The sequence below is a fragment of the Mauremys mutica genome, chromosome 6 (genome assembly GCF_020497125.1).
Source record: "Mauremys mutica isolate MM-2020 ecotype Southern chromosome 6, ASM2049712v1, whole genome shotgun sequence".
Taxonomy (NCBI): Eukaryota; Metazoa; Chordata; order Testudines; family Geoemydidae; genus Mauremys; species Mauremys mutica.
In genome coordinates, this window is record NC_059077.1 from 81,232,883 (window position 1) to 81,257,971 (window position 25,089).

The 25,089-nt window shown below is 40.7% G+C and overlaps 1 protein-coding gene across 2 annotated transcripts in view; it reads right to left on the reverse strand.

The window, feature by feature from the left end:
* The window catches only part of NXNL2 (nucleoredoxin like 2), a 35,657-nt gene that overhangs the window by 9,898 nt on the left and 670 nt on the right, over nt 1-25,089 (reverse strand). The window contains exons 1-2 of one of the 2 annotated variants that reach the window (XM_045020195.1): nt 7,538-7,681; nt 6,687-7,236 (exon numbers count right to left, since the gene is read on the reverse strand). In XM_045020195.1, the coding sequence (XP_044876130.1) occupies nt 6,687-6,988 (302 nt within the window). In that variant the 5' untranslated portion in view covers nt 6,989-7,236; nt 7,538-7,681. Of the gene's footprint in view, nt 1-6,686; nt 7,237-7,537; nt 7,682-25,089 lie in introns of those variants that run through there. The other variant, XM_045020196.1, reaches the window with a different exon arrangement.

The window sequence follows — 25,089 nt, forward strand, 5'->3', positions numbered from 1 at the left end:
ACCTTTCAGAAGTGCTGTGCCGAGTCTTCATTTATTCACTCTAATTTAAGGTTTCGTGTGCCAGTAACACATTTTAACGTTTTTAGACAGTCTCGCTCTACAAGTCTATATTATATAACTAAACTATTGTTGTATGTAAAGTAAACAAGGTTTTTAAAATGTTTAAGAAGCTTCATTTAAAATTAAATTAAAATGCAGATCTTATCAGTTTACTGTAGTGGTTCTTAACCTGGGGTGCACGCACTCCCTAGGGGTGCGAGATGTCCTTTTAGAAGATAAATCATTGAAAACACAAATTAAGCACAGGCACATAAGTATAACTATTTTGTTTATATAAAAACAAAGTTTTCAAGTTTTTAAGCTAATTGAAGTGTAATTTTTTATAAGGGCTGCAGAGCGCTGGGACCAGGCCAGAAGCAGAGCCCTGGGCTGCCTGCTGGTACCCCAGGCCGGCAGGAGGGCTGAGCAGGGCCGGAGGCTCTGACCCCGGCTAGCAGGGGGCCAGGCGGCCGGAACCCCAGACCAGCAGCGAGGTGAGCAGGGCCGGCGGCTGGTATCCCAGGTCGGCAGCAGGCTGAGCGGAGCCAGCGGCCGGAACCCCAGACCGGCAGCGAGCTGAGCTGCTCGGCCTGCTGCCAGTCTGGGGTTCTGGCCGCCGGCTCCTGCCAGCCGGGGTCCTGGCCGCTAGCCCTGCTCAGCCCACTGCTGGCCAGGGGTTCCATTCACCCAGGACGGCAGCAGGCTGAGCGGGGCCGGTGGCCGGGGCAGCAACGTGCCAGTAAAAGTCGGCTCATGTGCCGTAGGTTGCTGACTCCGTGCTAATCCCTTCCTTTTCTTCTATTTGCTTCATCTTCCTCCTGTTCGTTCCTATCCCACTCCACCAGCATCACAAGGTGCACCCAGCAGCAGCAATACAAAGCCAATACTCCTGGGGAAATTCTCTGCCAAAAAATTAAAAATTCTGCAAAAGTTATTTGTCAAAATAACACTATATAATCACACCGGTTTCAATTATTTTGGTCATTTATTTCAAAATACTCATCAGCAAGTATGTCTGTAACAATACAGACACACACAAAAATTCCCCCAGGAGTAGACAGTTAAAGAAAACCCTATGACAACCCAGTTCCTGTTTCTCTGCCCCCTCCCCACAGAGCCCAGACAGGGGACCAGATACGCTCCCTTGCCCCCAGAACCCAGCTATGACCCCCAAGACATTCACATCCCCTACCCCCCAGAGCACCCCCCCCACACACACACACACCGTCTGTCCCCCAGAGCCCAGGTATCCAGAGGGAGAAACAGCCTGATGCTGGGTCCCGGGCTTGCATGGAATTTCCTGCACACTGCCGCCTCCTTCCACCAGGGCGTGCTGGGAACCCTACAGTTCCCTTCCCCTTCTCCCATCCTTCTCTTCTATTTGTAAGCTGGGTTCTGCCAGGTCCAGCAGCCCCTAGTGCTTGCCAGCATCTCTGTAGCCCCTTTTTTGGGGGGGGAGGGGGGGTGGGGGAGGGAAGAGGGATTCTGCATGTACAACATTAATTTCCACAAAATTCTAAATTGCGCAGTGGTGCAGAATTCTGCCAGGAGTAAAACACATAATCAGGAGTTATATTTTGTTGTTGCCTACACCCCTACTTATGTCCTAACTCAGAGACATGTTTAAGATGCACAGCCCTGAGGGACGCCTGTGATCCTGCTTTGAATTTAAATTCTTGCAGCTATGAGACTACAGTAAGTATTGAGCTCACCAGCTAAAATAGTTTAATAATAAATATATTACAGCACCTTGTTGCATGCTCCAAAAATGACCAATTAAGTTATTTAGCTATAATTTCCAAACACCTAAAATAAGCCACATTATGATTAAATATTCATGCATGACTTATTAACACTTAACAATTCTTTGCTGTTTTTACATTAGCCACTTAAGACTCTTAATATGCAATCATGGCACTATAGGACATGCCACATTTCATCAGAGGATTTCAGAAAACATGACAAAACATCAACCTTCCCAGTGCTCCCATGAGGAAGTAGTAAATGTAATTCTCTACCTCAGTTTCCTCATCTGGAGGATGGACACCAATAAAGTGACTTGTTCATATCATAGAGCAAGACACGGAGACAGGAACAGAACCCTGATCTCATGACTGAGACTGGAGCTTTAATCACTGGACTCGCGCCTTCCCATGGCACATGCTGAATGGCTTGTGGAATACAGAACCTTCCCCCTTTAGGTCACTTGAATTCAGCCAATGTTGGTAGTGACCAGATACTGTTACTACCTATTGATTGTTCAGTAAAATGATATAAAATGACTTTGAGACCTCAATCTAATTTTAAGTAGAAAGAAACCAATATTACAAAACAACTACCAGAATTAGCATTACTTGGCAGTGGTCTCAACAGGCAGATCAAGGACTGAATAGGCAAAATCAAACTACTCTCACCACTAGAGAATGTTTCCCTCCAGGTCAACATCAAAGCACACTGGAGTATTGTTCTGTGGTTAGAGGAGTTCATTTCTTAGTGTCGTGAATCACATGTAATCCATTCACTTTTTAAAACAACCTAGTCCTGGTTATATTATTATATAGCATCTAGGAGCCCCAATTAGAATTGGGATTGCACTGTGCTCATAGGTGCTGTCTCAAAGGGTGCTCCAGGGAACAAAAATGGTGGCTGAGCACTCACTGGCAGCCCCCCTACCAGAACCTCTCCCTCCCCCAGTGCCTCCTACCCACCAGCAGGCCCGATCAGCGCCTCCCCCTCCCTCCCAGCGCCTACCGCCCGCTGTGGATTTGCTGTTTTGCGGTGTCAGGAGGGGTTGCGGGGAGGGAGGAAGGAGCGAGGGCACTCGAGGGCGGAATTGGGAGGGGAAGAGGCCGGTGGGAAGAAGCAGGGTGGGACCTTGGGGGAAGGGGTGGAGTGGGGACGTGGCCTGGATGGAGCCGGGGGGAGCACTCCCTGGCAGATTAGAAACTGTGCCTATGATTGTGCTGGACATTGTATTAACATATAGAAAGATAGTCCCTGACTCAAAGAGTTTACAGTCTAATGTAGGACAAGAGCCTACAAGTGGGTGTAACAAACAAACAAAAGAGGGGAGAGAGAAAAGAAGGACACTGTCCCCTCTAAATATAGCCTAGCTATGCAAATAAGATCATCCATTTATGCACACAGAGTAGACCATCAAATTACTATTCACCAACAATTCAGGTATTCTATGCTTAATCAAGAGTGGAACTTTCTTTGTATGAATTCTATTCTAGCAAATTTCTGCCTATAGTTCAAATCATTCAATTAATTTCAATAGACTTTTGCTTCACTCTGCTTACAGTGACCCTTGGCTTCTCTATAAGCCACTATGCTAATGCTATTGGAATGCCACAATTCATCTACCAGATCAGTTTTGATGTTGCATTCATAGAATAGTAACAATACCCCTCCCCTTCTGCTCTGAGAAAGTAAATGAGGAAAAGGAGAAAAGAATTCACCGCTATCCCATGGAGAAAGGGGTGAAGAGGAAATCCTGTTTCAGGGTCTTACTGCAGCTACTGCACAACAATTGTGTTTTCTATGGTGTAGGCCTTGCATGAACAATGAAAGAAAACAGAAGAAAGGAAACAGGGGTTAACAATGAACAAAGCATGAATTCACAAGTGGCTTCAAAAATAATATGTAGCTGGTGCATAAAGAAATATTAAGAAGAGGAGTACTGTGTGATAAGCTTGCAGCTTTGCTTTGCTTTCTATCACACTTTGTAGCACATGGATAGCTCATGATCTATACGGAGATTGGTTCACAAAATTAGTAAGCCAATCATAAAGCATGTAAAGCATGTGTTTAATCTGTTTCAGAATCTGTGTCTATTCTGATTTACCCACCCCCCTACACCTGAGCCTGATCACCTCAGGTGTAGCTTTATGAAATACCAAATAAAAAGCCTCAGAGACAAGGCCAGATTCAAACCTAGTTTTTGGATTCCAGAGAACTGGATCAAGTGTTTTCCCAGAACTGGACGAGGTGTTTCAGATAAGCCAAGTGGAAAAGGTCTCAGAGGGAATCCCAACATATAGAAGGGATGTTTTCTTTTATATACCCATCCCATTATTGCTACTCACTGTTCACAATGTTGGGAGCCTTTATAGACACAACCCACCAGCTGTCAACATAGTTTTAGGCACTACGTCCATTAGACCTACTCAGAGCAAAACCCACAAAGAGTTTTGTCATTGACTGTTCCCTGCCGTCTTGCAAGTTCACCATCCAACCTGCCTGTCTATTCAGCATGTGAGAGTCGGGATTAGACAGAGTATTAAAATTTAGAGAAATCTTTCTCTCAGAAGTCCTAACAGAGCTAACCTGTCATTTTTGTTTTTAAAAACTGTGTTAACAGTTAAAATATATAATTGGTGTAATACTCTACATGATTTCAGCTCTCAGAATTCACTCCAATTTCAATTTCAATTACTTGTTATACTTAAAACCGTCTAAGTGTGGTGTCTTGTGGTATTGCTAGCTTTAATACAGAAACATTAAAGCTCTCGGGCACTTTCAAAAAGAAAGACCTTAGTGGGGGGAGGGATAGCTCAGTGGTTTACTAAACACAGAGTTGTGAGTTCAATCCTTGAGGGGGCCACTTTGGGATCTGGGGCAAAATCAGTATTTGGTCCTGCTAGTGAAGGCAGGAAACTAGACTCAATGACCTTTCAGGGTCCCTTCCATTTCTATGAGATAGGTATATCTCCATATATTTTAATTAGGCATGTGAGAGGCAAGAACTATTAGTTCTAGAATCTTGATGGAAATGGTGACATGAAACAATCAGGTCAATTAATTAACTGCAGATAATATTTCCTTTGTTTACTAAATCTGCTACTTTTAAATGTAAAACATGTTGATAAACTTTTTTAAATGTATCCAGCATTTTTAAAGTAGTTTTATTTAATCAAATTTTAAATGCTTATTTTTGTGCATAACTGAATTTGAATTTCCACCCAAATAGATCTTAACACAAATCAAAAGTAAAAAATTAATCTAATAAGAAATGCATCATTCACCATTTTATGACATCATAAAAATATAAAAATTATTAACCTGAATAAAAATAAATTAAGCTATACAATTGCTTAAATAAATGTGTATAGATGTAGTGTATCCTCCTGGCTAGCAAAAAGGAGGACCAAATTTAGCATAAATGTTATATTCAGTTTAAATAATATGTTTTAATGGTTACCAAATAATGAAAATAAGCGTTTCTTTAGGAAAATAACTATAAAAGTACAAATGCAAAACACAATTAAAATTGAGTATTTAAAACAAGTTTTCCTGCTTTCTGATTTAAATCATGTTTAAAATTGATTATTTAAATTGCTTTGATTTAAATCAATGCACCCTGTCATGACAGGAGTAAGCCAACTAATCAAAGCAACATCAATCATCAGACTTGCAAGCTAACTATAAAAGATCACTGCCACACTCCAAAAAAAACAGGAGTACTGCCACACTCCAGCAAACATTACAAAATGTTACCAAAGACTTCCTTAAAAACAACACCGATTTTTCTGAATTTCCTTTCCTTGTAACTAAACAGGTTAGTGCACCCTCAGTTTCACTAGGTGGAAAATTGCTACAAATTGGGACAACAAAGACAGATACATTTCCAATGGATTATTTTTCATGGGAAATTTTTGTTTGTTTAAATTGAGCTGGTTACAGTCATACCTACGTCACTTTCCTCCCTTGATACAATTAGTTTACAACCCTGTAAAGCACACCACTTCCAACTTTTCCCTCCGATATGCTGTACCTTACACTTGTCTATAATGAACTTCATCATGCTGTCCAGCCACCTAACTTGTTTATGTCTCTCTTCCATTCCTCTCACTCTTCTCTGGACTGGAATAATCTAAATAACTGTCTCACCTGCAAAGTTTGCTACCTCACTGCTCACTCCCCTTTCCAGGCAGTTAATAAATACGTAAAACAGTACAGGACCCTAGGGGAAACCTTACGGCCCCTTGCTGTTTACCAGTTTTCATCATGGCAAAAGGTTTTTTTTTTTCCTAGAAACAAGGTGGGTGACCTTTTATTGGACCAACTTTGGTAGATGAGAGAGACAAGCTTTCTAGCTACACAGAGCTCTTTTTCACAGGTCCTGGTACAATGGGAGTGCTGGAGCATCTACTCTTCTTCTCTATTTATGTGGAAGAACTGGGGGCCAAAAGCAAACACTGGCCTGATCCAGCAGGGTCTAGGTATTGGATCTGGTGCAGTGGTGCCAGGGTGCAGTATGGTCAGGGGTTCATTGGTGCAAGTTGGAAGAGGGACAGGTTTCAGGGAAAGTTAGTCTAGATTTCCACCTTAGAATTGTGGGCCCAAGGTTGGCTGGGATCCAGCGGGACCCAGGTGCCAGCTCTGGAGTTCTGCAGCCCGGGCGCCACCAGACTGTGGCGGGGTCTAGGTGCTTTGGGCACTAGAGGCACTTACACCTTCAGCCAGTGGAACTCTAGAGTCTGGGGGAAAACTTGGCACGTTCTAGTCCGAAGCACCTGGTCTAGGGAATAGCAACGGCTGTGGTCCTGGCCATCCCACCCCCGGATCGCGTAGCCCCCCCGGAGCAGCGGGCTCCCAGCCTGCGGTAAGAGGCTGCTGCTGCCCCCCACCCCCCCAACACTCACTGCTTGTAGGGGTCGTGGAAGGGCAGCGCCAGCCAGTCCCCGTGCATGTCGTGCATGTACTCGGCCATCTCCTCGGGGCTGCGGTCGGACGAGATGAAGACGACCTCGAAGGGGGCCGGCGGGCGGGCGCCCTCCAGCAGCTCGCTGTAGAAGTCGCACAGGACCGGGGTGAAGTCCCGGCACGGGGAGCACCAGCCGGCCGAGAAGTACAAGCCCACGATCTTGTTCTGCAAAACCTCCTCGGGATCCACGGCGTGCCCGTCCCGCGTGAGCAGGGGCCGCCCGCTGAACACATCCACCATCCCGCCGCCGCAGCCCAGGCTACCCGGGCCCCGCGCTTCTCGGAGGGGCGAGTGCTGGGCTACGGTGCGCGAGGGGCGTAGGCAGACTCCTTCCCTGGGGCCGCAGCCCGCGCCAGCATCTCCCCGCCCGGGCACCGGCTGGGGGCGGGGGGCAAGCGGCTCTGCACGGAAGGCGCCTGCCTGCTCCCTGTCCGCTCGCTGCTTCTCCGCTGCCGCCGGCCGGCCGGCCCCGGCCGAGCGCCTCAGGGCTAGTGGGGAGAGAAGAGAGCGCGCGGGGTCAGCTGCGGCGCGGCGAAAAGTCTCGGAAAAGTCCGAGCTGCGGCTGGAGCCGGGCCAGGCCGGAGCGCGTGCGGGCGAGACCCAACCTGCCCCCGCTGGGAAGGACACACAGCCCGGGGGCAAGGCAGCGCGGTCACACTCCCTGCTCAGCTCGGCAGCAGCACCGCACCCTGCCAGCCGCTTGGGGTCATGCTCCAGGCTGGCCCTGGGCGGCCTCTGGGGTCTCAAATGATTAAAAAGTGAATCAGAATCTCACTGGAAAACACTCACCCTAGCGCAAAATCTCATTTCTGCTCAGCACCGGGGGCGGTGGCTGCATCACTGCTCCGGCTTCACCGGAGTCACAGCTACAGCACCTGCAGCTCCTCTCCTTCGCCCTCTTCCCTTCAGCTCCACCCCCCCAACTGCCCTTAGAAACACTCAGCTCCTGCCACTGACTGACAGCAACATCTGCCAATCGCTGCTGCTGGCTGGGCTCTAGGAGGTTAGCCGCTGACCCAGGCCTCACACACACGCTGCTCTGGGTTCAGTTTCTATTTTAAGGAAGACACTAATTACAAATCCAAGGCACTATGGAAACAGAAAAGGTCCCATTTTAAAGCACAAACTTATTCAAGTTTCATTGTAATGCCCCAATTTTTCTTATTCACTCAGCTGATAAAGTTTTGTCTAGGGGTTTTGGTTTATCAAAAAAGGAACAAGCAGTTTCTGGATGCTGTTTTGTGTTAGAATAACTTCAAAAGCTGTATGGATTTTGTTTCTTTAGAACTTCAAACTTTCCCCAGACCCACCCCCTCATTCTAGAGGAACAGATAGTCTATGCGAGAGCCACGGAGAGGTTTGTGTATGCCAATTGTAGATGTGTGCATGCAAATCAGGTACTTACACATGGCCAGTCAACTGACCATATGCGTGCAAATACCTGATTTTGCAATACACACCTCTAATACTGGTGTGCATACACCTACATCTGAACATCTGTCCCTAAGCACCTTAACATTTGAAAACACTTTAGACATATGTTCAATGTCTGAAAATTGTGCATCGTGCTACTTCTAGTTTAAAATTATTATTAAGGAGAGGGGGCTCAGGATCACATGTGTACACGTGGAGCATCTCACATTTAAACAAAATTCCTTGTCTCCAGTTCAATTACTACATATCCCAGTTTTGAATCCTGCATCAGACAGTCAAATACAAACTAGAGAAGAGATGCCTATACTGAGAGGAGTGACTCTGGATCCAATCCAGGGTGCCTGTTCAAGCTGCACCTTTAACATATCTGTTCTTTTATTAGACTTTTACATCCATATCTAGTCAATCACTCTCTTTTCCTTCCCTCAACCAAAGACAAAATGGAAGTTATGCCCCAAAATTTCAAACCTGTGTGGGTGCCTAAAGTTAGGTGGCTAATTCTGGATTTGGGCACTGACGCAAAATGGCCTGATTTTCATGAAAAGAACACATTTGTTTTACCAGTTTAAATAGGAACTGGAGGTGCTCAGTACCTTTGAAAATCAGGCCACTTTTATTTAGATGCCCAAATACGGAGGTGGGAGGCTAACTTTAAGATATCCAACACCTGACACTTTAGACTAATTCCTAAAATATTGTTAACAGTACACCATATTAAGTGTGAGCTTTAGTACACACAAATGGAAATCAAAAATTCTGGCTTCCACAGGAAAGGTAATGCATGCAAATAAACATGATAAGCACTAATACAACATATCAGTGGCCACCATTGCAATCTTGCCTTTGCAAAGAGGTACCATTCCCCCAGTACTCCCCTATGATGAAAATGCTATGGGGATGTTATCTTTACACATCTGGGTATAGCAGATTTAGATTAAATCTCAGGAAAAACTTCCAAACTGTAAGAACAGTAGGACAACAGAAGACACTGGCTAGGGAGGTCATGGAAGCTCCTTCACTGGAGGTTCCCAAAAGGAGGCTGGATGTTAGCCATCTGTCTTGGCTGGTTTAGACACAACAGATCCTGCATCGTGGCAGGGGCTTAGACTAGATGACTTTTGAGGTCCCTTCCAAGCCTGTGAATCTATAAGAGGGCTGAATTGCAACTGCTGAATTTCTGCCATTGTCACATCCAAAATCTCAGCTGTTTTTCATTCGAAGTGTTTTTGCATTTTGCATATATAAGTTTACAACAATAGTTTTACTGATTGGAGTTCTCCTACCTAGCACAACAGGGTGTATCAAGGAAGTAGTTAAAAATGACTGTCTAGTGTTATCTCCATTGCATCACTTTCCACCTTAGGGAGCACAGACGGATTTATTCAGTATTGTTTTGTTTTTACTGTAATAGCTGTTTTGTTATGATTGTTAAATTTTCAGATGCAGGATGAAGCTGTTTTCCAAAATAAAAAAAATCTTTGGACTCTAGGAGGTAATATTTTCTAAGGACAACCCTGACCAAGTTAAATAATTTTAAAACAAAGATCCTTTAGGGGCCCAATCATGCAGGAGAAAACCTGATAGATAATTTCTCTTTACTCTATAGTGAGGAGGATGGGTTTGCAGTGTATTCCTTTAACACAGGTTTTCAAAGTGAGTTTCTTGGGAAGAGGTGAGATGTATGTTTTTTATTTTAATCCTGCTAATACAGACAAATAAGATTAAAAGATAAGCAACAATGAAATCAAGATGGCTGTACCATACATACAGATCAGGAGGTTAACTCGAGAACAGCTAAGTATTGGGGTCAGTACAATATTTAGGCACTATTTACTGTGAAGGTTATACATTTTCTAGTTTGTGTAGGACACAAAAAACTCTCAAGCCCGTACTGAATGCATAAAAAATTGAGTTTGTGCGCGTTTATGGAAGGTTTATGCTAAACAATACAAACCACAAACTGAAGTGCAAGCTGTTTTGTTTCCCCTCCTGTAAAATATACAGAAAGCCTTTATACAGTGAATGTTTTGATTATACTATTTGGATATCATCCAACAAATAAATGTCTGATGTAAACTGTACAATTATTCCACAGCTTGCATGTCTCAATCTTTTTCTCAGTCTCTTTGATCATTCTGTTAATGGACATCATACTCTTTCAGATGCTCTATTTGCCAATTATTTTTTAAAGAGTTAGGACTCAGTCCTGACCTGGCTGCTCAGCCACTCTCACTAACACCCACTATGGCTGTAGCACACTCACTCTTCCTTTTTCTCATTCAGTTGATCTTCTCTCATTCCAAGACTCAGCCATTACTAAACTGAAGTCTCTCCGAATGTGGGCTAGAAATGTTTTCAGGCTCAATGTAATACATTGATTTAAAAATATTTCCTGACTACATAGATTGTAAGCTCCTTGGGGCAGGGGCTTTCTTTTTGTTCCGCGTTTGTACAGCACCGAGCACAATGGGGTTCTATTATATAACAGATTCTATATATGCAGATAATGGAACACTCTTTACAGTTTGCACATGAATAGAGAGAGGGGAGAAAAAGGGATTCTTGGAACAAAAAATGAGACTATTATATGCTTGGGCTGAATAATGGGTCAGTTGTTCCTGTTGATCCTAACATATGAATCCAAAGATCATCAATATACATTTCCATCACCACATTTTGAGAACTAAGCAATTATATCTTGATTGAGGACACTTCTAATTTGTTCTGCTTAATGTAGTGCAACCTACATATGAGACATCAAAGTAAAAATCAGCTACAGCATGATCCTGACTTCTAAAATTTAATGAAATATGAGAATTTGATTGTTCTGATTGCCTCATAAGATATGTTCATTTCTGTGAACGTTTCAGAGGCTCTCACACAAATGAACCTGATCACAAGTTAGATTAAAATAAAGATAATTGAACTAAGTGTACTTCATTCTACAAAAAGCAGGTACTATCATATCATGTATAATGGATATCATAACTATTACAGAAACTTTACATATGGAAAAGACAACTTCATTTCAAGTTTTCCCTTCTATTGTTTGTTCTGTCCTTTTTGGGGGGTCAGTGTCCTACATGTTATAAGGTTTAGGTCACATTTGTTTAGAATTACAAACATTTCAGAGTTACAAACAACCTCCATTCCCAAGATGTCTGAGGTTCTACTGTATGCACAAACTGAGTTGAGATCAAGCAATATTTTAAATATTTCTGGAGAGATCTTCTAGGATTTCCTTTTTTCCCCCTTTAGTTCTCTCAAAGGCCTTTCACTGGGCTGACCCAACATTCAAGCTGAGAAAGGATGGCCACACATCTTTCTCTGGAGGGTGCTACCACCATTTCTGGGTGCAAGAGAAAAGCAAGGTGGTCTCTTTCAGAGCTTGAGAATGTCAGGGCAACTCCAAGCCATAATTTTGGAAATGTGGTGATACGTTCCTGATACTGTTCATCAATGATAACTGCGTTGGTTTGTATTACATAGATTTTAAACAAATGATGTTAGAGTGTCATTTTGATTTAAGGAGACCTAATCTCCTGATGTTTTTCCCCCACCATCTTTTATCTGTTACCAGAGCCATGTAGCACTCAGCACACTATTGATAGAGCTGGTGCTTGTTTTCTACATGCCGAAGTTCACCCCTTTATAGCAAATGTAATCCACACCGGCTACAGCCAATATTTTGTTTTGATAAGAGGTTTTAGATACACAAATTAGTCATCAGTGCAGTTTCTTTCCAAGCACTTGTGACTAATCATTAATTACTGTGCTGATGCACCACTATGGCTGAAAAATAATTTATTAGGTGGTTAGAAATGTTTTGAGTTCAAGCATAATAGTTCTCTAGTTTTGCCAGACTCCTGACAACCAAGCATCCTACTTTTCTGACCATAAACCTCTAACCCTATAAGGCATTACTAGTGCTTCCAATGGAAAACAGAGTGATTTTAAAAGGAGAACTTGATAACATGAAGTAGCTCTCCCATTCCATATGTTCTTCACTTCTCCAAACTTCTGACTGCCCTATTTTTTTTCCAGTTTCTTTACACTTTCATCCCTAGCACAAAAACGGGAAGAATGGAGCAGCTGATCAAGGCCGATGTACTCTTCTTGAGCTTCAAACAGCCCAAAGGGAGTTCAGCCTCTGAAACACACATTTCTTTCAAAGCCTCCAATCTGCCACACTGTCTCCACAGGAGATGGCTTGTGGAGCAAATTGGGAATCGTGGCCATATGCCCTAGTAGCCTGGATTCAGACAAGGAAAACCCTATTGATTTCAGGCTCTATGTGGGTTCTTCTACTCTTGCCCATGCACCTAGCTGACCTGTACTACCAGCAATGGACACCACAGTTTTCCAACAACCAACCCACCTCTGCAAAGTGGAAGAGGAGTGATTGCTGCTCTTTTTTTGCATTGTCATGGGGGGGGAATAAATACTGTAGACTAACTGTTCTAACTCTTCACTCCTTTCTTCTGGTCATGCAGGGCAGAGTTCCCACATAGCTTCCACATAAGTGGGGCGGAAAGAGGTTTGAGTTATCATGCCTTCTACATACAAGTACTCACACTGAGCTAGCTGGTAAATAAGACATAATAAGCAGTAGAAGGAATTTTAAAATTTGTAGTGTAAGTAGCTAAGACACTGATGCTTTTGTTTTCAGAGTTCCACAACTGTAAATTGCTGGAATTCTGCGTGCAAAGGCAGCAACCAGTTTGTTCTGAGAGTTGCGGCAGCCTAGATAGAGGAGAATCACTCATGAAAAATTGGCTTTGTTTTCTTTCATCTAAAATAAAAGTCAATTTGGGCTGAAGATAGATGGTTGCTTTGTATGTAAGGAAAATAAAGGGAATAATAAAGGTAATTGTTTTATACCCGGTCTGGAGGGCTGTGTGGCTAGGACTATCCTGTAGATCCAGCTTGTTCTTTTTAAAAGTTAAGTTGAAAGTAGGGCTGTTGATTAATCACAGTTAACTCATGTGATTAACTCAAAAAAATTAATTGTGATTGAAAAAAATCATCATGATTAATCACTATTTTAATCGCACTGTTAAACAATAGAATACCAATTGAAATTTATTAAATATTTTTGGATTTTTTCTACATTTTTAAATATAATGATTTAAATTACAACACAGAATACAAAGTGTACAGTGCTCACTTTATATTATTTTAATACAAGTATTTGCACTGTAAAAATGATAAAAAGAAACAGTATTTTACTGTAATACAATCTCTTTATTGTGAAAGTGTAATTTACAAATGTAGATTTTTTTTGTTACATGATTGCACTCAAAAACAAAACAATGTAAAACTTTAGAGCCTACAAGTCCACTCAGTCCTACTACTTCTTCAGCCACTCGCTAAGACAAAGAAGTTTGTTTACATTTACAGGAGATAATGTTGCCCACCTTTTATTTACGTCACCTGAAAGAAAGATATTTATATGCCAGATATGCTAAACATTCATATGCCCCTTCATGCTTCGGCCACCATTCCAGAGGACATGCTTCCATGCTGATGATGCTCATTCAAAAAATAACGCATTAGTTAAATTTGTGAGTGAACTTCTTGGGGGAGAATTGTACATTGCCTGCTCTGTTTTACCCACACTTGGACATATATTTCATATTATAGCAGTCTCGGATGATGACCCAGCACGTTATTCATTTTAACAACACTTTCACTGCAGATTTGACAAAACACAAAGGTACCAATCTGAGATTTCCAAAGATAGCTACAGGACTCAACCCAAGGTTTAAGAATCTGAAGTGCCTTCCAAAATCTGAGTGGGATGAGGTGTGAAGCATGCTCTCAGAAGTCTTAAAAGAGCAACATTCAGATGCAAAAACTACAGAACCCAAACTGCAAAATAAATGAATGGACTGTAGACTAACTGTTTAGTGTAATAAACTATTTATAAATAAATAAATATATAAACTATATATGTAATTACATAAACTATGTAATTAACTATTTATAAATAAATAAATATATAAAAATCAACCTTCTGTTGGTGGCATCTGACTCAGAAGATGAAAATGAATATGTGTTGGTCCATACTGCTTTGGATCATTATCAAGCAAAACCTGTCATCAGCATGGGCACGTGTCCTCTGGAATGGTGCTTGAAGCATGAATGGGCATACTTCAGGTGACATAGTAAACAATAAAGTGGCAGCATTATTGTCTGAAAATGTAAACAAACTTGTTTGAGCGATTGGCTGAACAATTAGTAGGACTGAGTGGACTTGTAGGCTCGAAAGTTTTACATTGTTTTGTTTTTGAGTGCAGTTATTTTTTGTACATGGTTCTACATTTGTAAGTTCAACTTCCATGCTAAAGACATTGCACTTGTATTAGGGGAATTTAAAAATGCTATTTCTTTTGTTTTTTACAGTGCAAATATATTTGTAATAAAAATAAAGTGAGCACTGTACACGTAGTATTTTGTGTTGTAATTGAAATAGATATATTTAAAAATGTAGAAAACATCCAAAATATTTAAATAAATGGTATTCTATTATTATTATTCAACAGCGCAATTAATCATGATTTTTTTTAATCACTTGACAGACCTAGTTTAAAGTTTCAGAGTGGTAGCCACAGTAGCCTGTATCAGCAAAAAGAATGAGGAGTACTTGTGGCACCTTAGAGACTAACAAATTTATTTGGGCATAAGCTTTTGTGGGCAAAACCCACTTCATCAGATGCATGGAGTGGGAAATACAGTAGGACACCACTTGTATGTAGAAGGGACACCACTTTAGGACCTAATGACATCAGCTACACCATCAGGGGCTCATTCACCTGCACATCTACCAATGTGATATATGCCATCATGTGCCAGCAATGCCCCTCTGCCATGTACATTGGCCAAACTGGACAGTCTCTACACAAAAGAATAAATAGATACAAATCAGACGTCAAGAATTATAACATTCAAAAACCAGTCAGAGAGCACTTCAATTTCCCTGGATACTCAATTACAGACCTAAAAGTGGCAATTCTTCAACAAAAAACCTTCAAAACCAGAATCCAATGAGAAACTGCAGAACTGGAATTAATTTTCAAACTGGACACCATCAGATTAGGCCTGAATAAAGACTATTTCTCCATGCTAATTTTCCCTCCTACTGTTACTCACACATCCTTGTCAATTGTTTGAAATGGGCTATCCTGATTACCACTATAAAAGTTTTTTTCCCTCCTGCTGATAATAGCCCACCTTAATTGATTTGTCTCATTAGAGTTGGTATGGGAACCCCCATCTTTTCATGTTCTTTGTGTATAGATAGATGAATCTTCCTACTGTACTGAGTCACAAAACCTTAGCTTGCAGCAACTTTTGACCTCAGTTGACTTTGAGCTCTACTCTCCATGACATTAACATATGCTGGTACAAAGAGGTTTCATTTTCATTTACAGCCAAAACAGGAGACTGCTGTATTTATTGAATGATATTGACCTTTGTTCATGGCAAATATTGTCTGGGACTCTTCCCTGTATTTTCCACTCTAGGCATCTGATGAAGTGGGTTTTAGCCCACGAAAGCTTATGCCCAAATAAATTTGTTATTCTCTAAGGTGCCACAAGTACTTGTTCTTTTGTCTAGTTTAAAGTGAAATTAGTTAATTGATCTCAGCTCCTTATTGGCTGGCCAATATTCCAGCTCATTAACCTCAACCATAGTTTGGACCAGCTTAGTATTTAAAAGAACAGAATTTAAAGAGATAATTCCTTTAAATATCTTCCTTCCCTTTACAAAAGATTGTGATGAACCCTAGCCAGTACATTGCAAGGTATTGACAACACAGTACTGAGTCACAAAACCTTAGCTTGCAGCAACTTTTGACCTCAGTTGACTTTGGGCTCAACTCTCCATGACATTAACATATGCTGGTACAAAGAGGTTTCATTTTCATTTACAGCCAAAACAGGAGACTGCTGTATTTATTGAATGATATTGACCTTTGTTCATGGCAAATATTGTCTGGGACTCTTCTCTTTTGTTTTCATTAAGGACATTAACATTATTGCTTTACTTAGTTCTCTAATCCTCTCATATTCATAATCATGGAGCTATTTATAGAGAGTCCCTGATCCTCCCTCAGGAGAACGTGTTAGCTCTAGATAGAGATGACACTGCCTCTCTGAAAGCTTGTGAACAATACCTGGTTAATGAAATCGTCTGGCAAATATCAGATTTTAACACAATTCAGCGTAAGACACTTTCCACCCTAAAATGTGCCATTTCAATTTTTTCCTTGAAGATATAATCATTGAATATTAAGTTGACCATATGGTGGGTGGTTTTGTTTTGTTTATTTTAACATAATAGCAAGTCTAATATTTTCAGCTAATTCATATCACGGTGGGCATGATCCTGCTCCCTTGGAAGTCAATGGGAATTATACCATTAACTTCAATGGGAACTAGAACAGGCCCCAGACTTGGGGAATGCAACAGGAATGTCAAAGTTATATTAACAGCTTGCCTCAGTAACATCTTAACTTAAATCCCCTCAAAGATAGCAGTTTAAAGCCAAATCATCCTGCTGCTTGAACATAGACAAAATGAAATGCAAGCAAATACTGGCCAAAATTGACTAAAAATTTCCTAAGCACAATGCACTTAAGTGGTATCATTCCCCTACCCTTACATTTGTAAAACTACTGTTCCTATAAACTACACACACACAAATTAAGGAACTAAGAAGTAGTACATAATGAAAGCATATTATAATTTACTCATAGTCCTTGTGCTTTTTAAACTTACCCTGCACTCCCTCCTCCACCGTCTTTTTTGGCATCTCTTGCTGTGTCCCATGTAATAAAGGGCCTGATCCTGCAAACACTTTCAGTGCTTGCCTCTGCAAATAGCCCCTCTGAAGTCAAGAGGACAGCTCACATGATTAGGCCATAGATTGTACGCTTCTCAGAACAGGGATGCACCTTTTTAATTTGTTTGCAAAGCAGCATGCAGTATATAGGAACACAGGATTGGATAGTACAAATGAGTGGAATGGGCATATTATGCATGAATGGTAAAGCCATTCCAAAATGAGTGCCAATAAAATTTTTATCCCATGCTTCACTATGATGTATTTTGTACATCACAAGTATTAAAAAAAGGTATTTTAGGATTATTTGAGAGAGAGAATTAAAAGAATTTTTGGGATTTTTTCTGTACCACTCCACCTTTAAACTCATGTGTTAGTTACCATGAGTTCAACTATACAGATCTCTCAGGAAACCATAAAAATCTCTGAAGAGAACTGAAAATAACTTTCCTACACCTAGAAATGTCACAACTCTCAAGGTTGTAATCTCATGGTCCTGTAAGGTTAGGAGCAAGAACTGGAACTCTGTCCATCCCAATGGCATAAAAGTGCCTGATTAGAGTTATGCAGAGCTCTTAGATAGCAAACGTTGAAGTTGTGTCCTATTTATATAATTGGTTTAGGACTTTCTGGACCCAAGCAGGTGTAGATTTTGGCAGGAAATTCACATTTGGAGGAAGAAGCATCTCTCTGGTAGGCTGATTTCTAAGATGATAAAAGACAGCTGTCTGAAGCTGTTCAGAGGGTTCAGAATGTTAGAGTACGTGCCAAGAAAGAGAGTAGTTTAAGGTGAAAGTTCAGTACCTCCTCTGGTAGGAGACCAAGCCACGTGAATGTGGGCCCATGCAATATAGGTGTAGCGAACTACCAACACTGATTCACACACTGAGAAACCTTAGTAGTATGTTTCAATTCTTCACTTCATACCTAATCCACTGAAGATGATGGGAGTCTATTGACTTTGACAGACACTAGATCAAGCCCTTGGAGAGGTGTGAGAAATTGGAAAAGCAAAGTTTTCTGTAGCAACTTTGGTTTGACAGTCAGTGGGAACACCCTAACACACCAGCACAATATCAAAATGAATGACTAGCAGCCATCTTGAACAGAGACATTTATCAAACAAAACAAATTCTTAGAGAGCTGATTATAGCAGAGGTTCTCAATCAGGGCTGGCTGAGGGTTGTCAGTTACCAGTGGGGTGAGGGATCACAACTGCATTGCCCTTCCATATTGCTAAATTGAAGGAGAGCCCTGCCCAGATCCCAGCTAGATAGGAGCATGGTTCTGGTATGGAAGAGGCAATCCCAGTACGGAAAAAGTTGAGACTCAATGAATTACAAAATACATGACGATATTTGATCAAAAACAAGACAGACAGGTCAATTAATCAAATAATAATACATAACAACAACAACAACAACAACAACAACAGTAACACCACCATCTAGCTCTTACATAGCACTTTTCTTCTGTAAATAGCAAAGCATTTGACAAAGGTCAGTATCATTATTCCTATTGTACAGATGGGGAAAATGAACCACAGAGAAGAAAAGTGATTTGCCCAAGGTTACACATCAGGAGAGTGGCAGAGCTGGGAATAGAAGGCAGGTCTCCTGAGTGCCAGCCCAGCAGTCAGCCCACTGGTTCACAATGCTCTGAAGAGAAACCACAGTACAGACCAGAAAGACAAGGGAGACAAAAAATATAAAAATTTCACCACAATGCAAAATAATATTTTAAATAAATAACATCTCTCATATACAAAATTCACAACCCTATTTGTACATGCCACATCTGACATACTATTTCCCAGTCAGGGAAGAGGGGGGAAGCCAGACACACATGCTGTATATGAAATACACGAAAACAGAATGCAATTCTCTAGTGAATTTTATTGGAGTCACTTTCTTGTCTAATGAGTACAAAGACATGGTGCCCTCTAAACATGAAACAGTAAACACCACATTAGCCCCATGTTCCTAGATAACAAATTGACTAGTGCAAAAGTTTTGTATATTATGTCCCTTTCAGCCTTTTTCAAACTGTGAGAGAGTAACACACTGTATCCATAAAAGGCTAACAGCAAGTCAACTGGGTATAAATTCCCTTTCCCTGGAAAACATAGATCTTTGGCCACATCCTGTAGCTCTTACTCAGGGGAAAAAAATTAACGTCAAGGAAGGAATGAGTAGGGCTGTTCAATGCACGTAAATCACATCCATTCCTTTGGAACAACAGATTTTCTGCAACTGTGACAGCACTACGGTATTTACTTTGCATCATCTCTTACATACTAACTTTATCCCAAAACATCGTATGGAATTCAAAAAAACAATAAAAGAGGAAAGGAGATGTAAGGAAAGGGAGAAAAGAATGCTATTACAAAAATTTACAAGCCATCTGAATTTGATATGTTGGAAGGAACTTTTTTTTTTAAAATCAGAAAGTATACACAGAGGCTAAATAAGCATGTAGTATACTTTTATAAAGCATAGCGAGACTCAGGACTGAATTTCCAGCACTACTAATTAGTGTTTGAAATTACAGCATTGACTTTCTGAGCCTCAAGATAGCCTTGGGAAATTAGCTGAGGTTAGCACTTTCTCCCTAGAGAAAACCTGGGCTAGGAAGGGCGTTTCGATAACTATGTCCTGCGCTAATGTACATTAAGTTGCCAATTGCTGTTAGGTATGCTAGACTTCAGAAGTCAAGAACGCTGATGCAATGAGCAGGTATGATTAGGGAGCAACTCTGAATGATTTAATACAGCCTTAGCATCATGGCAACAATAAACAACGCGTGTGCCTGCAGCAATGGAAAAACACTGGCATAAAATTCTGCACAAGTTCATTTGCCTTCACTCATTCTCTTTCCCCCTCCTCTCTTTGTCCTTATAGCAATTTGCTGTAATTTCTTTGTGATATTATCATGTGATTGCTCCTATCTCTTCTCTGGTTCAAACACAGGGTCTTACATTACTAAAACTCTTTTTCCTCAGGGTTTTGGAAAAGGCCGTGGTCTGATGGATACCTACTATTTGGTGGGGTAGGGTGGGGTGCATAGGTGTTCTGATGAGGAAAGTTCTAGGTGTTTTAGAGATGGAGTTTTCCCTGGGGTTTGCTGCTGGTTTTGGTTGCATTGTTCCTTTAAATAATGCCACAGGTACCCAAAGTGATAGATGGGCTCTTTTTTAAGGTTGTTTATATAGTTTTATTTATAGCAAATGAGAATTTTGCCTGAGAAAGAATATCAGGATTGGCATAGGTGAGACCTTAAGGTAAATTAGTCCTTTCCTCTGTATTGTAGGACTGAATTTCATTTTTTCCTAATGGCTCACATTCTATATAGATGAATGTAACCATTCTAATTAGATTATTTTAAATTATGCAGAATATGACTATTTTGCTGCATAATCCAGAGCTCATAATTAATATGTTTCCTATCAATTTTAAAAGCTTTTTGTTTTATTAAAAATATTCAAATTATGGCTCTCCTTCCTTTGTTTCTAAATCAGGTAATTTATCTGTTGAACTTTTTCACCGTGTCTCATATTTCTTAAATATATAGACTTCAGTCATAATCTCCAAGTTTTGCCTAACATTTCATCACGTGTAGTTTCTGCATTTGCTGAAGAATTAGGTTGGGTCAGACAACTCAGTCCTCTCAGTAGGTCCTCTCAAATTAAACACTATGTGGAACATGGAGAAGAAAATACCTTGATAACCCGCGGGAGGGTAGTCCTCCCATTTGAAGGCTGATGTGCTAGGATAGAACTACATAGAGAAGTCTGCTTCGCTCCCTCCCCGTTAAGAACATACCGGTAATGTGTTCTGGTAACAGAAAAAGGCCTTTTGGCTCAACACGTCTTTATTTCTACATCTTTTCTTTTGTCTTTACAAAAGAATATTGGTGACAAGAGAGAGCAAGAACAAGTAGGTAATAATATAATTTGCTAACTTCAGCAGATGAGGTGATTATATTGTAGAATAAAAATGTGCACAGTGAAGATATACTGTAATTATAGTTAACATGACTCTGGCCTAGTAAAGACTGATCAATGTCAAAATGTTTTCATCCTCACTATTAAATAAAAGGCTCACTTAACTGCAGTTCAGTATCTTTGCCATCGTTAGATAAAATTTTCAATTTTAGGCAAGATGAGAATGAGTCACATCTTTCCAAATATTCAGGTAAGAAATGACCAGAACCCTTCAGGTCTTCAAAGGGGAAAAAAAGGGATGATTTACATTTAAGAATTTTCTTTAAAGAAATGTTTTCCTTCAGAACAGTTCTTGTGTGTACATACATATAATTTATTATGATCCCTGGATGTTGAGAGTTTAGATTTCCCAATGATTAAATAATCCAGAAATGTGTTATTTCTCCACTGAGAAGCTAAATTTATAGAGCAAAGGCCATTTACTCAATTATTTGACAAAACTAATCCTGTTGAGAGAACACATTTCATGCAAAATAATCTTCACAGATTCTAGGATTGTGATTAAGCTCTGGCTTCAAAAGAATATCAGATGAACGACTAACGCTATTCAAATATTATCTCAAGTACAAAAAATAGTAAAATAAGATTGTCAACAGATTTACTAAATCTTGTTAAATGGATTCTGCACATCATTTGTTGTTTTGATGGACAATTAATAATAAACCTTCTAAAGGAATCATGCATTGTACCCCAGGGCAATATGTTCAAAGCATCTCTGCTATTTCATGTGTGTATGGATGGCAGCAGGAGAACAGGGTGCAGTAAAAAACTGAGGCCAGGTCAGGATGCTATATTCAGTATTTTAGAAGGTCAAAGACGGTGTGTATTTTATAAGACCTCCATCAGTACATTATTGATACACGTACATCTCTACCTATCTGGGTTTGTATACTGCCCCATCACTGTAGAAATCTGAGCACCATCCCTCTGGGAGATGGAATATAGTACAGTGGTGAATTCTACCATGTAGCTTAGAAGCTCACCACTCTACTCATGAGTGACCATTTCAATAGGACCTACATAAAACAGTATCCATGGTGGGTTTCCTTTGTTATTCACCTTTCAAGTTAGATTAACTTTAAAAACAATAAAAAGGTGAAGCTGTAACCTTTCCTTATCTAAATAAGAACACCATTAACAATGCTTTATATGGAATGGTATTGGTTTAAGACAGAGGAATACTCATATTAGGCAGAGTGGCTCGGGATGCTGTGCGTGTCACACACACAGGAGGCAAAGCAGAGACCAATCAGACAGGAGCAAAGCAGCAGTACGCCTAAATTCTCATGCAGGATCATGGGAAACAAGAGTGTGGCTGTTGCAGGAAGATTTGGGAATGGGGTGAGCACTACTTCTGTTTTTATTGCGCCCTTCATCATTATTTGGTTGACTTTATTCACAGAGAATCTGTCGTTGCCGGAACACTGATCTCTTGCAAAAATCTACCACTTTTTTGTTCTTGAGCATGATAGTTCTTCAAGTGAACTTAGATGGGATGGTAAGCCTGATGTTAAGATTGCCCCTGTAGCTACAGCATGTAAATTTAATGTGTTTGGGTTTTTTGGGGAAAAAAATGCAATAACTCTCTAGACATAGTCTTTAGCAAGGCTTCAAAGTCTAGCTGCTTGGGATGAGTTTATATTAATAAAAAATGCAACAAAGTATTTAAAGTCCTAGTTTCGCAGAGCCCCAAGGAGAAAGAGGTGTGCTGCTTGAGCGGGTGCCAAGCCTCCAAATAGCATTTGTAAGTACTTCACTTTTTAATTTGTATTTTTGGGGTAATTTTCATGCCTGGTTATTTATGGAGACAGAAAAAGTACTGATGAATACAAGATGAAGATAAAACAAACACACTCAAGTGTAACACGTATTGACGGATTGCTGAATATGAAGTGGTTAGTGGAGAAAGAGACCAAGCTGCCTCTGCAATACTGTCTTCTGCAAAGCTCACATGTTTCAGGCTGGAAAAACAAGCAGGAGTTGGTGCTACTTGAAGCATCAACTGCTGTACTGTGCAGAAGCACGTGTTTTTGCAGGGAGGGGGTCTCTGTCACTGGCTATGGTCCGGGGGAGAGGGGGTGCAGAGAGGAAGCCAATGCAGTAATACGGAGGGAAAGAAAGCCTTTTCGGAGTAAACTAGGTTCCCTTCCCAGTGGATGCACAGGGTCAAGAGACTGCACCCTTTGCCTCTTCTGTAAGCTGTCAGACCTTTCCACTTGAGGGGTGACTTAAGGTAATTTCCTGGGAGAAAGTGTTTTGGACCCTTGTGTTGTAACTTGCAATATCTGAAACGGGTCAGAAGACCATGTGATCCCAGCTCAAAAATAGTACATTTAAGTGTGACTATTTTTCCCCTGGTTGTTTTTCTCCTTTAGTTTTAATTACGCTGGCTGCAGGCTAGCAAGCTTACTCTCCCATCAGTGGGAATGTCACAGCTATAAATTTAAGATTTGCTTTTAGAGAAAACAGTAGATATAGTTACTTCTTACCAGTTCCAGATTTCAGAAATGACTAATTGTTTGATTTGAACACACACCACAGTAATTTAGGACCAGATATTTTAATTATGGAATAATCTCTATGAAGATCAGTCAACATTCCCATTACATCCCATGTTAAACAATGGATCCAAAACATATCATGTTTAAATAGTTAGAAAAAGTACATTTCAGCCATTTATAGCTGGGATATCTGTTAAAAAACTTGCATTTTAAACGACTGCTCTTGTTTTACAGTTAAGAAACAAGAAGATCCCTTTGAGTCCCCCTCCCGTGGTTGGGCTCAGACTCATACTGGAGAGAATGAGGGGCACCAGCAATGTTTTGGGTTGACTTGACCATTAGGCCCTGTCTATACTATAATTGCAAGAGTCAGGGTACCAGGTTACCACAGAGTGAATAGTAGCAGGGCGGGCAGTATAGGAGCAGGATTTTATAATTGTACTTTGAGAATTAATGTATGATTTGATTTCATCCTACCAGCCATGCTTTTTGAATAGCAGAAAGGAATGACAGACCAGAACAATCCTTATGACTGATTATGGTCACCCTTTTGTTTTAGGATAAGTTATAATGTTTACTATGGTTTCCTATATGTATTACAAATTAGGCACTCTAGTTAAATATAACTTAATCTAAACCTTAAAACAAAGAAATAAAGAGACAGGATCTTGTATTGTGTCTATGTTAAGGAGATTAGAGGAACATTAAAGGTCTGGACCCCAATGTAAATTGTTTTGATTATAAGATTTAGGAAGGCTTAATTTACAATGCCTTTTCTTGCTCAACATAAAAACTGCTGTATACTTTTAACGGTAAAAGACTGTTTGTGTGAATGAGGAATGTATGCATCAGGAAATGATAAGGTGTGAAGGCCATTGTTATAGCCAGATGGTGAAGGAATGAAGAGACTTAAACAACATCAGAGAATCATCAACACACATCCATAATGAAGGGCAAATTGATGACCCTGAGGTGAAGGCTGGCACCCCTAAGGACAATTGATTAAATTGAAACAAAGGACAGGATGACCCTCTCGGAGGTGTATTGGAATGTTTACACCAATTAAGATGTAACCCGGTCACAAACTGACACAGCAAAATCCGTAGACTTCAACAGAGGAAAAAAAGACTAAGAACAGGGTGCTCTGCAATGGGACTTTGGGTTCGTCTTGCCACACTCCAGGAGCATCGGATTGCGACCAACAGAACCCTGCTCCCCTCTGCGACCAATCTGGCTGGCCACTAGCTTGATCCAGACTCTGGACTGGTAATTATAAACATCAACTGGCAAGACGTGTGTGTGTGTGTGTGTGTGTGTGTGTTTAAAAAGCATATGCTGTTGTATTCTCTATAAATGTGGCGTTTTTGCCTTCTCCTCTATAAAAGACCCCGTGTGCTTTGTATAGCATAACAGCAGGACCTAGTAGCAGTGCGGTAACTGGACTAATGCTTTCAATTATTCTAGTTGCAGGGGCACAGTTAGATTCTATCTATGTTTCAGTTCTTAACTGTGCTGTCATGGGGTCAGGCAGAGCCAGATGATGTTCAAGGCACTAA